At 61.4% G+C, this 17,760-nt stretch overlaps 3 protein-coding genes across 3 annotated transcripts; 1 reads left to right on the forward strand and 2 right to left on the reverse strand.

Annotated features, from left to right (window-relative positions):
• Window positions 1–4,229: 4,229 nt before the first annotated feature.
• On the reverse strand, window positions 4,230–5,360 carry SPBR_00764 (ubiquitin-conjugating enzyme E2 J1; the record flags this gene model as incomplete). The annotated part of the gene is made up of 2 exons (XM_040759083.1): window positions 4,230–5,233; window positions 5,312–5,360. The coding sequence occupies 2 exons, from the start codon at window positions 5,358–5,360 to the stop codon at window positions 4,230–4,232; spliced, it is 1,053 nt and encodes a 350-aa protein (XP_040618894.1).
• Window positions 5,361–6,377: 1,017 nt separating this feature from the next.
• SPBR_00007 (uncharacterized protein) lies at window positions 6,378–13,244 on the reverse strand (the record flags this gene model as incomplete). The annotated part of the gene is made up of 3 exons (XM_040758328.1): window positions 6,378–8,202; window positions 8,867–12,366; window positions 12,507–13,244. 3 exons carry the CDS (start codon window positions 13,242–13,244, stop codon window positions 6,378–6,380), a joined length of 6,063 nt encoding a protein of 2,020 aa, XP_040618895.1.
• Window positions 13,245–14,329: 1,085 nt separating this feature from the next.
• SPBR_00288 (palmitoyltransferase PFA3) lies at window positions 14,330–16,558 on the forward strand (the record flags this gene model as incomplete). Its single annotated transcript, XM_040758607.1, has 1 exon — window positions 14,330–16,558. One exon carries the CDS (start codon window positions 14,330–14,332, stop codon window positions 16,556–16,558), a length of 2,229 nt encoding a protein of 742 aa, XP_040618896.1.
• Window positions 16,559–17,760: the final 1,202 nt, after the last annotated feature.

Consider the following 17,760-nt stretch of genomic DNA (forward strand, 5'->3'; position numbering starts at 1 on the left):
ACGGAGAAGGACTTGGCCATTTTGAAGATTCTCGACAAGGAAGCCGGGCGGAATGTGAGAGGCCGACGGGCGCTGCAGCCCGAGATCGAAGTCCTCAGTGCGCCCTTCTACGACCAGCCGCCAGCGGCCAGGCCGACGGCGCACTCTGTCCGTCTTGTTGGCTACGGCGACGACGAGGACGGCGATTCGTCGCAGCAAAGAACGCCCAACGGGAAGCGGAAAGCAACGCTCACGGCGGGCGACATCATTGGCGGCCCCGTGGCGGCCGAGCAGACGCCCAAGCGTCGCAAAACGAAATCCACTGGCACGGGCCCGGCCCCGGAGCATACCCTATTTAAGGCACTGGGCAATCTCTACGGCGGCGAAGGGCAGGAGCACGACGACGAAGCCGATATCGACCCAGCGCTTCGCACGGTCCGGCCAGACCAAACCAGCAACGGTGCGGGCGCTGTCACTGGCACTGGCAAAGGAAGCACTACGGCACGCCCTTTTGTCAACACGGGCAACCCGGGCCTTGACAGCCTCCCAGCATCGTTCTTTTTGTCGAAAGACGACATGCCTATGCCCCGGAACCGAAGCAAGACCAAGCCTGCCAAGGCTAGGACCGACGGCTCAGACGGCTTCACGACGTTTGTCCACTTCTTGTCGCCTAACACCCAGCTCGACGATGGCCACGACGCAGAAGAAGGTTTTGCTTATGACGCCGTGGGCCAGCACATCGCAAGCCAGGCAACCCGACTGCCGCCGCCGCGTGCGTACAAGTTCGCTACCAAGACGCAACGGCTCTACGACCTGCGCAGAACATCGCCGGGGGCCTGGCCCATCTTGTCAGAGACGTCCTTTGAGCGCCAGAGCGACGCCAGCTTCACCATGGACGGATTCATGCCGACAAAAAAGGCCTTGGTGCGCGCCAATCTGCCCCGGACCGCCGCCGAATGCGCGTCCATGCTTCGTGCCAACCAAAAGCTGCCCGCGTTCAGCGACACGCCCGAAGGCATATTCTACCGCGACCTCGAGTACTGCCGAAGCTGGGAGATGTCACAGACCGGAAGCGATCTTCTGCGCAACCCCAGTGTGGCGCCCCGCTACGTGTTCCTCAACCTGGCCTTCCCAGGACCGCACTCGACCGCGGACGATGCCTCGGCGAACGCCGCCGGCACACCGGACGTCAACCCCTACGCACAGCCACCCTTGCGATGGGTACCCAAGAACCTGTACAGCGTCAACACGATCCCGTACGGCATGCTGGATGCAGACGACACGGCGGCGAACAACCTGGCACCGACCACACCAGCCCAGCGTAAGAAATGGGCGCGCAGCAGCAGCGAACTGGCGGCGTTGCGGGAGAAGCAGACCCAGCAGGCCAAGTACGTCATGAGCTCGCGGCGCGAGCTCACGGCTTACCCCCAGAAGCCGGCCGACTACGTCCACCACCATCCCACATCGTCGTCTGGGACGGGCGGTGTGGACTGGGCGGCCAACGACACGCTTGTGGCCGCGTTTGTTGTGGTCCGGACGCTTCTGGGGGGCTTGGGGCAGGCCATTGACTGGGGCCTCATGATGCGGCTGTTCCCGGACAAGAGACTCTCGGCGCTGCGCAATTTCTGGAAGAACACGCGCCGCGAGCGCCTGCCGTACATTGACAAGTTCACCGAGCGGTTCCAGCAGGCCTATATTGACGCCTACGAGCAGCAGGCCGTCCCGTCGCTCGACTACGACAACGTCTTGGCCTATGACTGGGGCCGGGTCGTGGGCTGGGCGCTCCGCCTGATGCGCCACGACGCGAAGACGCTGCCGGCCACGCGAGACGCGCTGGAAGAGAGCCACGCGCTGATCGACCTGCCTCCGTCGCGCGTGGCCGGCTGGCGGGAAGACTTCTTCCACGTTTCGCGCTCTGTCTGGAACCGGCTGCACGACACGGCGTCCGAGGCGGCGGCAACGGCCCTTGACAAGCCTCCTCCCACCACGCCGACCGAGGCAGTGCATGCGGGCGCCATTGACGACTTGAGGTACATGGTGGCCCGCTCGTGGATCCGGGCGCTCTGCGGCACGCCCCATGCACGCTATCAGCCCTCGAGCATCAAGAGACGGCTGCTCACGCTGGGCAGCCTGGGGGCCGCGGCCATCGGCAGCGCTGGCGTGCTCGACGAGACGGCCACGAACGCCCTGCTGCAGACGGTGATTTCGAACCTGACCACCGACCGCATCCTGCGGCGCACCAAGTCGATGCTTGCTCTGGGCGGCCGCATGTACACGCTGACGGAAGCCTACGAGAGCGCGCTCGACAAGGCGGCCATGGAGGACAAGTTCCGGCAGGCGTTTGCGTTCAAGGCCGAACTGGACGCGTGCTTTCGCCGCGCAAGGGACGCGGCGTACGAGATCCCGGTCGACACCAACGACGACGGCATGGTCATGGCGCTCATGAACCTGCAAGCGCACGGCCGTGTCGCCGTGGAGGCGATTGATGCGCCTCACATTCCCTTTGGCTTTGAGACGGGCAACTACGAGTCGCGCAAGTTCCCCAAACACTACCAGCGGTTCCGCACGCGCATCGTGCCGACGGACACGTACGTCTTTAACGACGATGCCGACCTGGCCGCCATGCTGCAGCACGTGGCGACGTCTGTGACGACGGATGGTGGTGGTGGTGATGGCGGTGATGGCGGTGATGGCGGTGTTCCTGCGGACGGCGAGAACAATCGTCGGGTTCCACCGCCCCCTCGGATGGGCGCCCACAAGGAGATGCCCATCTGGCGCGACTTCTTTGGCGTTCTGGACCGCGCATGGTTTGCCCGGCTGGCGGGCGCCGTGGTGTTTGTGCTGGCCACCCGCGGCGCGACGCCCATTGGGCAGACGGCGGCCCACCTGCGGCCGGTCATTGAGCCGTTTGAAGTGCAGATGCTGACGGACTGGGCGGCCGCCGCGGGCATTCTCCACGGCGGCCGTCGGGGCCAGACGACGACATCGACGACGACAACCACTGCCGCGTCTGTGGACACTGTCGACAGCCCACCCAACAGCCACGCCGTGTCCGAATGGTGGTGGCTGCTGGTGGGCCAGATGCATGTCGCCGCGGATGCGCCCGTCCCAGACGGCGGCGTCGACAACGGCCAGTTGGGCGATGGAGACGAAGATGCCGGGGACGCGTCTTTGGCCGACATGGTCGAAGACGGTGAGGGTGAAGAGGAGGACGAAGGAGATGGCGACGACGCGTAATGCAGACCGGGTGCTGCCCTGGTGGTGTTGTACTATTGGTATCAGTTTTTGGGTTCAGTCTTGGTGTCTCTCGCCTCTGTTTGTTCTGCTTGTGCATTGTTAGGGCGTTTTTGTTCTTAACGTTGCGCCAATCGTCTCTGAGGGTATTGATGTCTTGGAGGTTGATGGTCATGCAAGTATTTGATTTTGATTCGCGGGTCTTGTACATTATATGCGTCCTTGTACACCATATCATGGCCTGGAAGCTACGGCGCTTTTCGCTTCTCGTTACTCGCTACTCGCTACTCGCTGCTCCACTGCGCGCTCGGCAATCACGGGGTAGCCGCAGCCCGGCACGCGCAGCAGCCCGTGGCCGCTGTTGTCGAACGCCACGTCGGGCGCTTCATCGCGGTCGCGCATGACACGTAACGCGTGGGCCCTGCGACTCTGTGCACACATGGTCGCCGAAGCCGATGCGCACCGTTTGGCACGAACCTATTCGTCAGGTCGCTCGGGCGTCCACAGCAGGTAGAAAAAGGAAAAAGGCGTGTTCTCAAATGGACCATGACAACTGATGACGAGCGGTGAATCACGTTCCAACGGGCCGTCGTTTCGGGTCAATGTAGGGCTACTGCCTGTTCGGATGCATGACCTTCATAAGTAGACGTTGAGCAGATGCTCTCGGGTAAATGACGAGAATGGTACCAGTAACCAGTTTTCTACTTTCGTTGACGTATCCTTACCGTACTGTTACGGTCATCTTCGCCCACCGTTGACGCCGCCCTCAAACTACCGCCGGCAGACCTTGACGATGCTCTGCAGCTGAACGTTGCGGTCCTTGAAGCCCAGGGTACTAACTCAAAATAAATGTGTATTCATGGTTTGTCCCTTTGAATAGATTGGGATCTATATTGAACTGGTATAACATAACGCCAGAAATGGACCGTTCAACTCCTAGTAAATCATCTGAAACCCGATGCCCTCTGCGGCATGTGACCCTACTTCTATGTCTGTCTGTCTCGTGCCGTGCCTCTTCAGCCAAAGACCAGCCGCAGCAGCATGGCGCCCAGAACCACACTCAGAACCACAATCGTCCGGTCCACCCACACAGGCACCGCCTCGTCCGAGTTGGGCCGCACGCGCCTCCGCATGTCACGCTGGCCTGGTACTGGTGCCGCCGTCTGTGGCTGCATCCGACGTGCCACGCGGCCAGCGGCAATCGTAAGTCCCGATGCGGGTGCAGGCGGGGCTGCCACTGCCCCGGCAGCTGGCTGTGTGTCGGGGAGAGCAATCGTCGGTGTCGGGGCGGGAACAGCGTGTGCAGGCGCGGCGGGCGGTGGCGGCGGTGGTGGTGGTGACGGCAGCTGGCCCTCTAACGGTGTTGTGGGTGCGGGCGTCGGTGTCGTTGTCGCCGGTGCAGCAGCAGGTGCGGTCGGTCCTCCTGATCCTCCTGATCCTTCTAATGCCGCTCTCGCTGGCGCCGTCTGAGGCGTCGGCAGCTCGTCCCGAAACACCAGCTTCAGCTCGGCCGGCACCACGTCTGCCTCCTTTGTCGCCGCGGACCCCCCGGCGGCCGCCTCCTCGGCCGCGCTCGCTTCCAGAATGGCGGCGTTTGTCCGCCCGCCGCACCCTGTGCACACAAACGACGCGCTCTCGCTGGCCAGCCGCCGCCGCACCGTGTCCGACGCCTCCACGCCGCCCACCTGGCCCTTGGGGTCCGTCTCCATAAACGAGCGCAGCGCGACGAGGGCCGTGCGCAGGCCCCAGGCCGGCTGCCACGTCTCTTCGTGGTGCCCGCTAATCGACAAGCAGATCTCGCGGTTGGCCTCGAAGCGGCCCGAGGGCGTGACGAAGCGGAACGACGGCGGGCGCAGCGGGTACGTCGGCGGCAGGACGATGCGGCCGTGGTAGATGCCTTCGGAGTACACGGAGTTGGGCGGTCCGCGGAGGGTAAAGTGCCATTCGAAGAGGTCGGTCTCGAGCGGGGCCGCGGCCAGATCGGCGGACGGCGACGCGGCAAGTTCTTGTGCCTCGCGGACTGCCATGAACAAAAAAGGGGACCTGTTAGTATCAAACGACGATGCGAAAGACGCCGTGGGGGGGGGAGGGAGCTCACGAATGCGCCGGATTGTGGGCGACTTGGCATTTCGACGAGACGTAGCCATGATGGGCAATGTACGGGGCAGGAAGACGTTGATGGCGCGACGATTCTTCGGCGAGGAAATGAGTTGAAGTGACAAAGCGAGAAGGTTGAGAAGGAGGAACGAAATGGTCCACGAAACCTGAAGGTGGTGATAGAGTTCGGTTTGTCGATGTAAAGGCGAGGCTGGCCTTTTGGGTTCCATAGTGGAGGCTGCTAAAGTAGCCTGCCCGCGGCCTCCGTCGGTGCTGACGTGATTGGGACTTGGAGGCGCATTTGGGGGGTTACTAGCGTGATAGTTGTTGCCTTATTGGGCAAGCTGGGCTCGTACTGTTCGTGTAGTGTGCCGCCACGCCGGAAAGCCACATGTCCTGTCCTGGAAGCAGCGACCGGCCAGCTTGTCCCTGAAATTGAGGTGCCGCATTTATGCAAAAAAAAAAAAAAAAAAAAAAAAAAAAAAAAAAAGCAAATTACAAAGTAGGCAGAGACGACTTCTGGCGCGGGCAAACAAACAACGCAATATGTATTCCGTGAAAGCGAGAACGAGACGTGCCTACCAGGGCCAATGGTTTGCTATCGACAGAGATGCCGTTGAACGTGCTCCGCTTTCGCCGCAGCGCGCTGTAAGTGAGGGACAAGAGCGACGGCCGTGTGAGCTTCCCATCACTCTCGTCGTGACCAGGCCGAGGACGACGTTTGCTTCATCCATACAGACGAGCGTTCAATGGATGCCCTCCTCGAATTATTCTTTGATGCTCATGACACTCGCCTGACCCAATCATGAAGTAGAGTAGACATGGCCTCCATATCTGCCAAGTGGCAGCAGCTGGCAAGCACTCCAGTGAAGCGTTGACTTACACGGAAAGAGCCCAGGATGCAGCTCTCGATCGCACCTTCTCGTTCAGGGCGTTGTGCAAACACAAAACAATGGGCCAGCTCTTTCCGTTTGTCTTGCAAAATTGCATCGCTCGCTCTTTAGATTTTGTCTTTCCTTTCACATTTTCACATCGTCATATATTCACATCTTCATACTTTCGCAGCTTCACGACTCACGCCCATACGATCCCTGCTCATCAACCTCACGACGTCGGCCATGGAGGACGACGACGAGAAGCTCTTTCAGTGCTTCGAGTGCGCGGACGGCGTGCAGATTTTTGCCACCGAGGAAGCCCTCATCACGCACAAATGGGACATGATCCGGACCACGAAGCGCAAGTCGCACATGTCCTGCCACATCTGCAAGCTGGACCACCGCACGTTTGAGGGCCTGGTCCGCCATTACCAGCTGAACCACCCGGTGAAGCAGCAGCTGCATTGTCCCGGATGCCGCGCCCTCTTCACCCGGCTGCACGCCCTCATGCACCATCTCGACAACGACGACTGCCCGCACATTCGGGCGAGCCGAGTCAAGGAAAGCCGTGCTCTGCAAGTGCAGGCCACCAATCTTCTGGCGAGTGCGGCGGCCCAGGCCGCCCTCGACGGTGGCGGCGGCTCGGTGCGCGACGACGGTGGTTTCAACGTCAATGCAGAGTCCGCCGTCGACGGCGTCGTCGCCCCCGACGCGGTGGCGAGCCGGGAGACGCAGCTCGGCATCTTCAACCACAGCGGCGTGACCGTCGGCGATTTCGGCACCTTCATCAACATTGACCCCCGCGAGGCCGCCGCCGTCGCGGCTGAATCGAAGCTCGAGACCGTGCGCACGACGACGGCGAGCGGCATTCGCGGCAATCTCGTGAACCGAAGCGAGAACAACGGCCATGCGGTCCCGCCCACGTCGGCGTTGGCCTCGGAGGCGCTGCTTCTCAAGCGGCAGCGCAACATGGGCGTCGGCGGCATCCTGGACCGGAAGGGCAAAGGCAAGGGGAAAGCCAAGGCGGACAAGGACGAGGACGAAAACGAGGACGCGGACGCGGATGGGCTGGCTGTTGGCGCTGGAGCGGACATGGACAGGCTCAAGCACCGCCAAGTGGTTCGTGACTTCCGCCACGGTGACTCCAAGGCGCCCGATCTGCTGACGGACGACCATCTCCACGCCGTCCACCAGCGTTTTCAGGGCCTGAGCGTTTGGGCGGGCCAGACCATGCTCAAGCCCGAGGCCGCTGCGCACCACGGCCATGGAAGTGAAGGCTCCGGCGGCCACCCTGCACCAGCAACCAAGCCGACGCCGCGTGGCACACCCACCAATCCAGGCCCGACCCTGGGTGCTGGCCTTGCCAACCTCGCCAACCTCGCTGGCATCGCCGGCCTCTCGAGCCGGAGCAAACCCGATGAAGTCAAGGCGGCGGTCGCTTCGTGGCGGGCCGCTGCCCGCGCTGGCTTGGGCGCGCACGACTTTGGCGCTGGCGGCGACGGCGATATCCTCACCCACGCCATGGACAACACCTCGCCCCGCAAGAAGGACATCACCGTCCACCACCCGGACCACCCCAACTTCAGCGTCTACCGCTACGAGAACAAGACCAACCGCCGCTTCAACTGCCCGTACCCCAGCTGCCAGAGCGTGGGAAAGCTGTTCAAGACCGCCGGCGGGCTCATTGGCCACCTGCGCTCCGAGACCGCGCACTCCAAGGTGCGCGTCCAGTGCCCGTCGTGCTTCGTCCTCTTTGAGACGGTCAATGCCCTCATGCAGCACTGCGAGTCGCAGTCGAGCCGCTGCCAGTTCCGCGAGTCGGACGACTACATTCCCTTCCTCAACATTCTGAGCGCCGGCGTCGCCGAGATCCACGGACGTAACGTGGACATGACGCTGTCCTACGACGTGCAGGAGGGCGCGGCGCGGATGCTGCTCATGGACGACGGCCAGGACACTGAGTCGCAGGCGGACTCGCAGGCGTACTCGCAGGCGTAGAAGCGTCGCCGAGGAAAGTCTGGTAGGTCACAAAGACACAAAGCAGAATAAGGACGGTGATGAATCTGGGAGAGGACGAGGTAGAAACGAATAAAGAGATGACGACCGTCAGAGGAAAGGACAAGCTGCAAAGCACGCAGACACAGATACACATTCACCGTGAAATACTCGGATTCAATTTACAGCTGTTCAAATTGCCTAATACAATACGAGATAGTAGCTTGGGCAACAGTAATTACACCGTAATGCAGGCAAAGGATGAATATCAAACTGCAGCGCTGGAAGGCGTCACGTCACCTGAAACTGTCCTACAGCAGGCATTGCAACCCCCACTCATCTGCAATTTAGGAGACTTTAGCGCGTCACTTGCTAGCTGCGGTTGGCTGCCGTGTACTGTTATCTGGCGAATCATATGCTGTCATTTCGACTAGTAAGAGGCTGGGGAGCGTTACAGCGTTCCCTGAAATAGAGCTGTTTCAGGGACACTACGCTGGCCACAGACGTCCATTTCGGGCAAGCGCCTTGCCGTTCGCGCCTTCTGCCTCGCTTCCCCATCGACAACGGCAACCCACGAGCGACTTCCTTTTCCGTCGCACGAATCCCCCAACCCCCCCCCTAACCTATATCGACGACACAAACAACACACATCACACGAGACACCTCGATACTCAGCCCCAGCGAACGGCAAGCATCCCCCGGCCGATGCTCCCGCGCCATGTCCAATCGATACGGCGGCAGCTTCCGCAACGGCAACGGCTACGGCAACTTTGGTGCTCCGCCGCCACAGCAGCAGAACCCGCCTGCACGACAGCAGCAGCCTCAACCACCGCAAGTGTCGCCGGCGCGGCAGCGACTCCAGCCACAACCGCAGCAGCAGCAGCAGCAGCAGCAGCAGCAGCAGCAGGACGAGTACGACCCGTACGGCGACGGGTACAGCAGCAGCAATGGGCGAGGCGGCGGAGGCTACATGAGCTCGTCGTCGCGCGGCGGGGACGACCGCAGTGACCGAGGAGACCGGAGCGACCGTCGACCTCCTCCACGGATGGGCGGCAGCGGCGGCGGTGGACGCCAGATGTACCGGCAGGCCGACAGCGAAGACGAGCCCTACGACCAGTACGACGACCGCGGCCCTCTGCCACCCACACAGCGCCGTCCGCGACAGCAGCCCTCGAACCAGCAGCTCCAGACGCAGCAGCCGCCATATGGACGACAGGGACCCGGTGGCGACCGCGGCGGTGGCTACGGCGGCGGCGGCGGCGGCTACGGCGGCGCGTCGTTGCAGCCCGAACGCCGCCAGATCGGCCAGGACGCGCTCGACCGCATCCGCGCCGAGTGGCCGGCCATGTGCCAGACGGACTGCGTCCCCGTCCAGATGGCCCTGCAGCTGCTCGACAGCAGCTCCGTCGGCCGCGCCCACGAGTACCGCGCCTTCCAGCGCACCCACCAGTACCTCCAGGACTCGCTCAAGGGCATCGTCCACGACTACCACCAGGGCTTCAACAGCTCCATCGGCACCTTCCACAAGATCCAGAGCAGCATCCAGGCCTCGCAGAAGAAGGTGCGCACCCTCAAGGAGGGGCTCGCGGCCTCCAAGACCAGCCTCTGCAAGACGGACCCGGAGCTCGCCAAGCTGTACGCGGCGTCGCAGCAGTACGACGATCTCCTGCAGACCCTGGCCGACCTGGACGAGCTGCGCCAGGTGCCCGAGCGGCTCGAGGCGCGCATCTCGGAAAAGCAGTTTCTGACGGCCGTCGAGGTCCTGCAGAACGCGCTGCGCAAGCTGCGCAAGCCCGAGCTCGACGGCATCGGCGCCCTGTCGGATCTGCGGAGCTACCTCGCGAACCAGGAGACGGCGCTCATGGACATCTTGGTCGAGGAGCTGCACGAGCACCTCTACCTCAAGTCGCCGTACTGCCAGGAGCGCTGGCAGACGCTGGCCAAGCACCAGGGCGCGGGCAGCGGAAGCAGCGGCGCCGCCGCCTCCACGACGACCGCCACCGCGGCGGGGACCCGCAGCAGCGCGACGCCTACGCCCGGTGTGTCGGTGCTCGGCGCCTCCATGGGCCCGGCCGCGTCGGCCGCCGACACCCCCGCCAACTTTGTGCCCTTCTTTGCCCTGCTCGACAGCATGGACGTCGAGCATGCCGTGCAGGAAGACCCGGCCCGCAACCCGGAGGGCGACACCTTTTACTACATCACGCTCGTCATCGAGTCCCTGAACAAGCTCGGCCGCCTCGAGGCCGCCGTCGACCAGCTGAAACAGCGCCTGCCCGTGGAGCTCTTTTCTGTCGTCCACGAGACCGTCAACGAGATCGACCAGAAGCACCCCAGCTCCCTTCGGGGTGGCAGCGGCAGTGGGACTGGCTCCTACCTGGCACGCGCCGGCTCGGGTGGCGGCAGTCGCGCTGGTGGTGACGGAACCGATGCCAGCGGCGGCGGCGGCAGTGGCTCGGGTGGGGCAGCGGGTGCCGCATCGTCCTCCTCGGCCGCAGCGGCAGGCGCTTCTTCTGCCGCCAGCGCGGGCCTCCACATCTACGGCAGCCGGGAGATGCAAATGCGCGCCGACGTCATCTACGATCTCCTGTGGACTCTGTATGGTAAATTCGAGGCCATTGCCGAGGGCCACCGCATCTTCCACGAGTACATCAAGGCGCTGATCCGCCGCGAGGGCGCCGGCAACAACAGCGCGCTGCTGGGCAGCTTCAAGGAGCTCTGGAACCTGTACCAGAACGAGATCCGATCCCTGCTGCACAACTACGTCACCACCGATGCCGACCTCTACCGAAGCGGCAGCCACGGCGGCGGGGACCGTGGAAGCATGTTTTTGAACGGCGGCGGGCTTCGGAACGGCTCGCTTGGCGCGGGCGGCAGCCGCGAGAACATGTTCAAGTTCAACGAGGCCGATGCCAAGTCGCTCGAGATGGCCACCGAGTACGAGGCACTGGACGGCATCATCCGCGCCGCTGTTCCCGGCCTGACGAGCAACAACGGCGCGGGCGGTGCTGCCTCTGGCGGCACTGCCACCGCCATCCGCGGCGGGCGCAAGGGCGGTGACAAGAAGGGCGGTCGAAAGAGCTACGGCGCTGCAGGCAGTCTCGACCCATTGTCGCACGCCGGTGGCGGCGGTGGCGGCGGCGGCGGCGGCGACTTCCACAAGTCGCTTGTCGAGCCCAGTGTGTTCAACATGAGCCTGCTTCTGCCGCCGACGCTGGTGTTCTTGCAGCGGCTGCGGGGCATCGTGCCGCCCGGGTCCGACCTGGCCGCGAGCACGCTGACGTCGTTCCTCGATAACTTTTTGGTCAACGTCTTCCAGCCGCAGCTGGACGAGACGCTCGGCAAGCTCAGCGACGCCGTCTTTGGCGAGGCGGACGCTTTCCAGATGGATCCGCAATGGAGCCAGGTGGCGCGCCGGCCCGTGTTCAAGGGCACGACGGCCTTTTTCTCCGTCGTCACGGCCTTCTGCCGCATGCTCGGCACCATCCCGCACGACCAGGCGCTCAGCGCGCTGATTATCACGCAAATGATGCGCTACTACGATCGGTGCTTCAGCTGGTACAAGGCGCTTGTGACCAAGACGCAGGTCGACAGCAGCGGCGGCGGCGGTGCCAACGACTCGACAGCCAACACGTCCAGCCCGACGGGAAGCGACGCCGACACCCAGCGTCTGCGCGAGTCGGCCGTGCTCGCCCTCGAGGGCAGCGATGTGGCCAATACAGTGCGTGCGCTCTGGGCCGTCGATGAGGAGCTGGCCGACGCAGCCGAAACCGGCGCCGCGTCTACAGCAGCCACGTCGGCCGTCGACGATCCGATGGTCCTCATGCTCAAAAAGACAGCGCTGCTGCAGCGCGAGGTGGAGCAGCTGCTGGCGCGCTACAGCGGCAAGAGCCAACGCCTCGGCATGAGCGACGTGATCTCCGACCGCGATGCCATCACATCCTTGTGCTTGCTGTACACGAGCATGAAGTGGCTGGCGGTCAAGATTGGCGGCCTGCGGCACATTACACGACCCGACGGCGACCCTGTCGGCCCCGGCCGCGGCGCAGGCAGCAGCAACAGCGGCGCAGGTGCGAGCGGCGCGGCGGGTTCCGGCTCGTCGTCCGCCCTGGTCAAGCCCGACAAGCGGCGGTGGACGCTGCTCAACACGGAGTCGGGCAAGGCTCTGGCCGATTCTGGCCCCGTCTACCTGCCCATGACACAAGAATCTGTGCAGTATGTTTTTCCCCACTGAAGGCCCCGCCTGCATTCTCAAAACGATACGTGGAAACGTGCATCCCATACTAAAACTCACGTCCCAGATCCTTTGATAGCATTGTCTCGTCGTACGAGGAGCTCGCGGCCACGTCGCTGCTGACGCTGCACCTCGAAGTGCGCTGCCGCATCGCCTATGCGCTCGGCGTCGCGCTGTCCCCCGAGGCCACGGCGCCGTACTTGCTCGACCAGGACGTCAACGAGCCCGACCCGCAGATCCTGTCGCTCAACAGCGAGCTCATCGCGTACGACGAGACCGTCGTCCGCTGCCTCGTGCGCGACCGCGAGGTCGACTTTGTGCGCCAGGGCCTGGGCCGCCTGGTCAACGCCTATCTCGTCGGCAACGCCAAGATGGTCACGCCCATGAACAGCCGCGGCTGCGGGCGCATGCAGCTCAACATCCTGGTGCTCCAGCAAAACCTCAAGAACATTGAGGACGGCGTCGACCTGGCGCGGGCCGCCAACTACTACGCCCTGTTCGACAAGGGCCCCGATGCCATTGTGGCCAAGGCCAAGGAGTGCAAGGAGCGCAAGGAGCGCACGGAGGCGGAGGCCGCGGCCACGGGTGCCGCCATGGCCGCCGACGGCGAGGCGGCCCTCCGCAGCGACACGTTTACGTACGACGAGCTCAAGGAGCTGATTGAGCTGTACTACTCGGAGCAGCTGGCGAACCCGGAGCGGGGTATCGAGAACGCGGCACGGCGGCAGATGGGCGAGAAGCTGATGGAGCTGGGCGAGCACCTGTGGCAGATGTGAGGACGATCGTGAGACGATGATTTGGGGATGGCCTCGAAGAGCGTGTCTGTTGATCATGGGAAACGGTATATACGAAAAAGGCAAATTACGATTGATTTTGAGTTGACGACTGTGGAACAGCTTTACAGTGTCACCACGATATGGCCATGTGTAGGAAGGATGACGATGTCACACGAACGAGTGACATCAACGAGTGCGATGTAAGGTAATGGACTGGTTTGACTACCAGATCTATCTGAGTTGCTATGCGACAGTATGAAGGATGCTACGAAAAGACGTGGTGGTTACTAGAAGAAGCAGACAGCAGTTTCGAAGAAGACGGCGACAAATAGCTGTAAGATACAGACTATGGTATGGTGATGCTGGTCACTATGGGCACGGAATTCTCGTCATTTTGTTGATTTGAAAGTGCAGCGTTTCGTACTTCTCGTTGAGTGTCTTTACAGGCACTTGGCACCTGAAGGCCCCGAAACCCCCTGACGACGCCTCCCAAACTCCACATTGGCACTCTAAAATTGGAATGGCCGGAGCACACAAAAAACAAACTAACAGGCTCTACTTTACGTAGGGCGCGCACCCGCAGCTTCCGGAAAGAACGAACAGGACGCGGGAAACGGAGGCGCCGTCACAGAATGGAAGTAACGGGGCAGCTCTTTCTTCCTACGGATGTAGATGTAGTTTTGTTCTTTCCTGATTTATTTACTTCGCGGTCACTGTTTCCGTTTCCAGCCCTCCTTCTCTTGCCCAATTGTGCACTGCCACAGTTGTCAGTGGTCGTCAGCAGCTCGGCGCAGCAGGAACGACTGGGACGTACCGGTGCCCCGTCTCCACAGCCAAGATCTTAGCAGCTTTCATCCACGTCGACTCTCCCTTCCCTCCGTTTCAACCTCCTTTTCCACGACAACGACATATCGACAACGTGCTCTTTGCTCTGCGTCCATCCCACACACGCCCTCCACCCATGATGCCCGCCTCGACGGCTGCGTCTGCATCTCCTGTCGTTTAGCGTTTTGCGTTGATTGAACCGTCTTTCGTCCTGCGTCGTGCGTTGTGCATCTTTCGCCTCGACGTTGCACTGGCAGCATTTCGCATTTTGCATTTCGCATATCGCATTTCCTGTCACATTTTCCTACCGTCGCCACATGGACCGCAACGGCCGTCGTATGCAGACCCGCCCCAACACCTTCTCTCGCCGGTCTTCCGACGACCCCGACTCCAACTCCGTCGAGCTCCTCAGCCACGCTCATCCCTACACGGCCGAAGACGAAGACCATCCCGACCATCCCGACCATCCTCCGCCGCCTCCCGCCATGATCGGCCGCCGCCTCGCCCGGCGCCTCGAGCGTGCCTGCTGCACCTGTGCCACGTACTTCCCGCTCGCGTTCGTCTACAGCATCTCGACATGGGCCTGCTGGGTCATTGTGCACCTCGTCACCACCCCCGAAGCGTACAACCACGCGTCCTGGACGGGGCCCTGGTGCGCCGTCGTGGCCGTCGTCATCTATGTCATGATGGTCTGGTCGTACACGGCCGCCGTCTTTACGTCGCCCGGCAGCACCACCAACGACCAGGGCTACAGCACCGTGCCCACCAACTCGGCGTCGCCCTTTAGCGGCCTCACCGACCACAGCGAGGGCGGCGGCATGGACTCGGGCAGCCTCACGGTCAAGTCCAACGGCGAGATGCGCTTTTGCAAAAAGTGCCAGGCCCGCAAGCCCGACCGTGCCCACCACTGCTCGACCTGCCGCCGCTGTGTTCTCAAAATGGACCACCACTGCCCCTGGCTGGCCACCTGCATTGGCCTGCGCAACGGCAAGATGTTTCTTCTATTTCTGATCTACACCTCCTCGCTCAGCATCTTCTCCTTTGTCGTTGCCGGCTCCTGGGTCTGGACCGAGATTGTCAACGACGCCACCTACACCACGGCCGGCGAGAGCCTCATGCCCGTGCAGTACATTATGCTGACCGTCATCGGCGGCATCATCGGCTTTGCTGTCGGTCTGTTTACGGCCTGGCACATTGTCCTTGCGAGCCGCGGTCAGACCACCATAGAGTGCATGGAAAAGACGCGCTACAGCTCGTCTCTGCGCGGCTCCATGCCCTTTACGGCTGCTGCCACCGTCGCTGGCGCCATCGGCGACGGCATCTCGACGCTGTCGGCCAATGCCCAGGCAGCCGCCGCCGAGCGCGGTGTGCCTCTGCCGCAGTACGGTCGGCAGATGAACCAACTTCATGGTGGTGGCGGCCGCAGCGGCGACGAGGAGCAGGGCATGTTCGCCGGTGTCCAGGGCGCACACGACGACAACGACGACGACGACGACGACAGCACGCTTCTCAACTACAGCAGCAGCGTCGCCAGCGGTGCCCAAAGCCAGATGGGCCGCCGCATGACCTATGACGACCTCGAACGCTACCGCGCCCAGAAGCGCCACGAAGCCTACCTCGATGAGCAGGACAGCGCCAAGCTGCCGCACGCCTTTGACCTCGGCACCCGCCGCAACCTGCGCCACATGTTCGGCACCAAGCCCTGGCTGTGGCCCATTCCCGTCTGCACCACCATCGGCGACGGCTGGACCTGGGAGGCCAGCCCCAAGTGGCTGGCCGCCCGCGAGCGTGTCCAGAAGGAGCGCGACGCCCAGCGTGCGCGTGAGCGAGCCGCTGGCTGGGGCATGGACGACGGCGCCGCGTCACCGCCGCCCATTGTCGTTACGTCTGCCACGCCTCCACGGCCACGCCCACAAGGACCCGGCCAGGGCCAGCCACCTGCTTACAGCCCGCAGCAGCGCTACCAGAACCAGCGCGCCGCGCCTCCTTCCAAACTCAACCTCCACCCTTCTTCGTCTCGGACGCAACCGAGCCGCTACCACCGGTCGCCGCTCGCCCCGTCCAAGGCTGACCGTATCCTGGGCCGTGACCCCAACCAGGGCTACACCGATGCCGACTCGAGCGCCCGCCGCAACAACGAAAACACCAACCGCAATGCCGTCTCAATGGAGCGGTTGAGCACCACCGGCCGCAAGCTGCCAGAGGACGACGTGGACCTCTTTGAGGACGAGAACGACGACGACGAAGAGGACCACGACGACGAGCTCGACAACACGAGCGAAGAGGATGCCACTGCCTTGGCGGATGCGCCTGTCCTCGCTCCTATGCAAAACCAGCAGAACCAGCGTCGAGCCTTGTCGCCGCTGCGGGCCCGCTGGATGCCCGACCCCACCAGTGCGCTCCTGCGCAAGGCCTCGCCCGTCGGCGGCTCCGGTGCAGGCTCGCCCACGGCCGGTGCGGCATCCCCAACCGGCACACGGCCAGACCCTGCCGATGGCGCCCACCAGCAGCCGCACGAGGAGCTGGACGATGGCAGTGTCGACTAAGTGTCCCCTAGGGCCACGCCCTTTGCCAATTACATCATGTACATGCACATATAGCACGCGCCAATTGCTTTTTTTTAGACAACCCCCGTCCATCATTTGGCGAGGCGGGATGGGAGTAGCTTTTGCATTGTTCTATTTTTCTGGCGCGTTCACGGGTCTTCCTTTGTTTCATCTCAATTTGTTGTATTTGTTTTGGGTTATGCAGCGGTTTAATTGCTCTTTTTTTTCTGTAACGGCCAAAGTAAAGCATACAGTGTGTAAACTATCAGTTTTATTTCTTCCGTCTTGGGTTCGACTTTTGTCTTACTTCGTACTTTGATTCATAAAATTGTTAGCTGGTTTGCAGAGATATTGGCCGCATTCACACAAAGAATTTATCACATATAAAAATGCCAGGAAATGGTCATGACGGTATATCATTCGATATAAACGAAAACATGAATGCAGTGCTGTAAGTCGATACTGTAGTAAACATGATAATATCCCGTTGGTCTCGGTGCCAAGACTCCATTCCCTCTCAGGTATGCAAAGTGGGAAAATAAAACGTGGCCGTCACATGCAAGAAGGAAGTCGAAAACTGGAAATATTCAGATAGAAATAAAGAGAGGGGGTTTGTGGCATGACCAAATTGGGCAAAATACATAAGTGTTATTCTAGCGAATCCATTGTCTGAAAAATAGAAAAGAAAACCATCCGTCCTATGAAATAAAATGAGACGCAAAAAAGAATAAGTGAAATAAGGGAAATAAAGGAAATAAGGGAAATAAGGGAAAAAATAGCATCGTCCTAGTATGGTTGTTCGTGCGTTTGATTTGCTTGCCTCGCCTTTCTATCCATTAAACATGATACCAAAAATACAAAATGAAGTGCGGTCGTGAGTGTGAAGTGTCCATCCACCGTGGGGGGAATAGCAACAAAATGCAATCGTGTAGACAAAACGAAAGATGTGATCAAATAACGCCGGTTGGGTCGGGTAAAAAACTGCGGGAAAAGAGGTGGAAAGAACTGAAATAAAAACAAACATAACAAAAAAAAGAAACCCTTGGATGCGCTGACCGTTTCAACCCACACGTCGCTATGCTATATCTTTTGTCATGTCTTGAAGCTTGCTATAAATGGGACACGAGAGGCAGAAATGCAGAAATGCAGAAAATGACAAATGACAAATGAAAACGAAAGAGTAGTACAAGAAGAGAAAGAAG

This window comes from Sporothrix brasiliensis (assembly GCF_000820605.1).
Source record: "Sporothrix brasiliensis 5110 chromosome Unknown Cont19, whole genome shotgun sequence".
NCBI classification, from domain to species: domain Eukaryota; kingdom Fungi; phylum Ascomycota; class Sordariomycetes; order Ophiostomatales; family Ophiostomataceae; genus Sporothrix; species Sporothrix brasiliensis.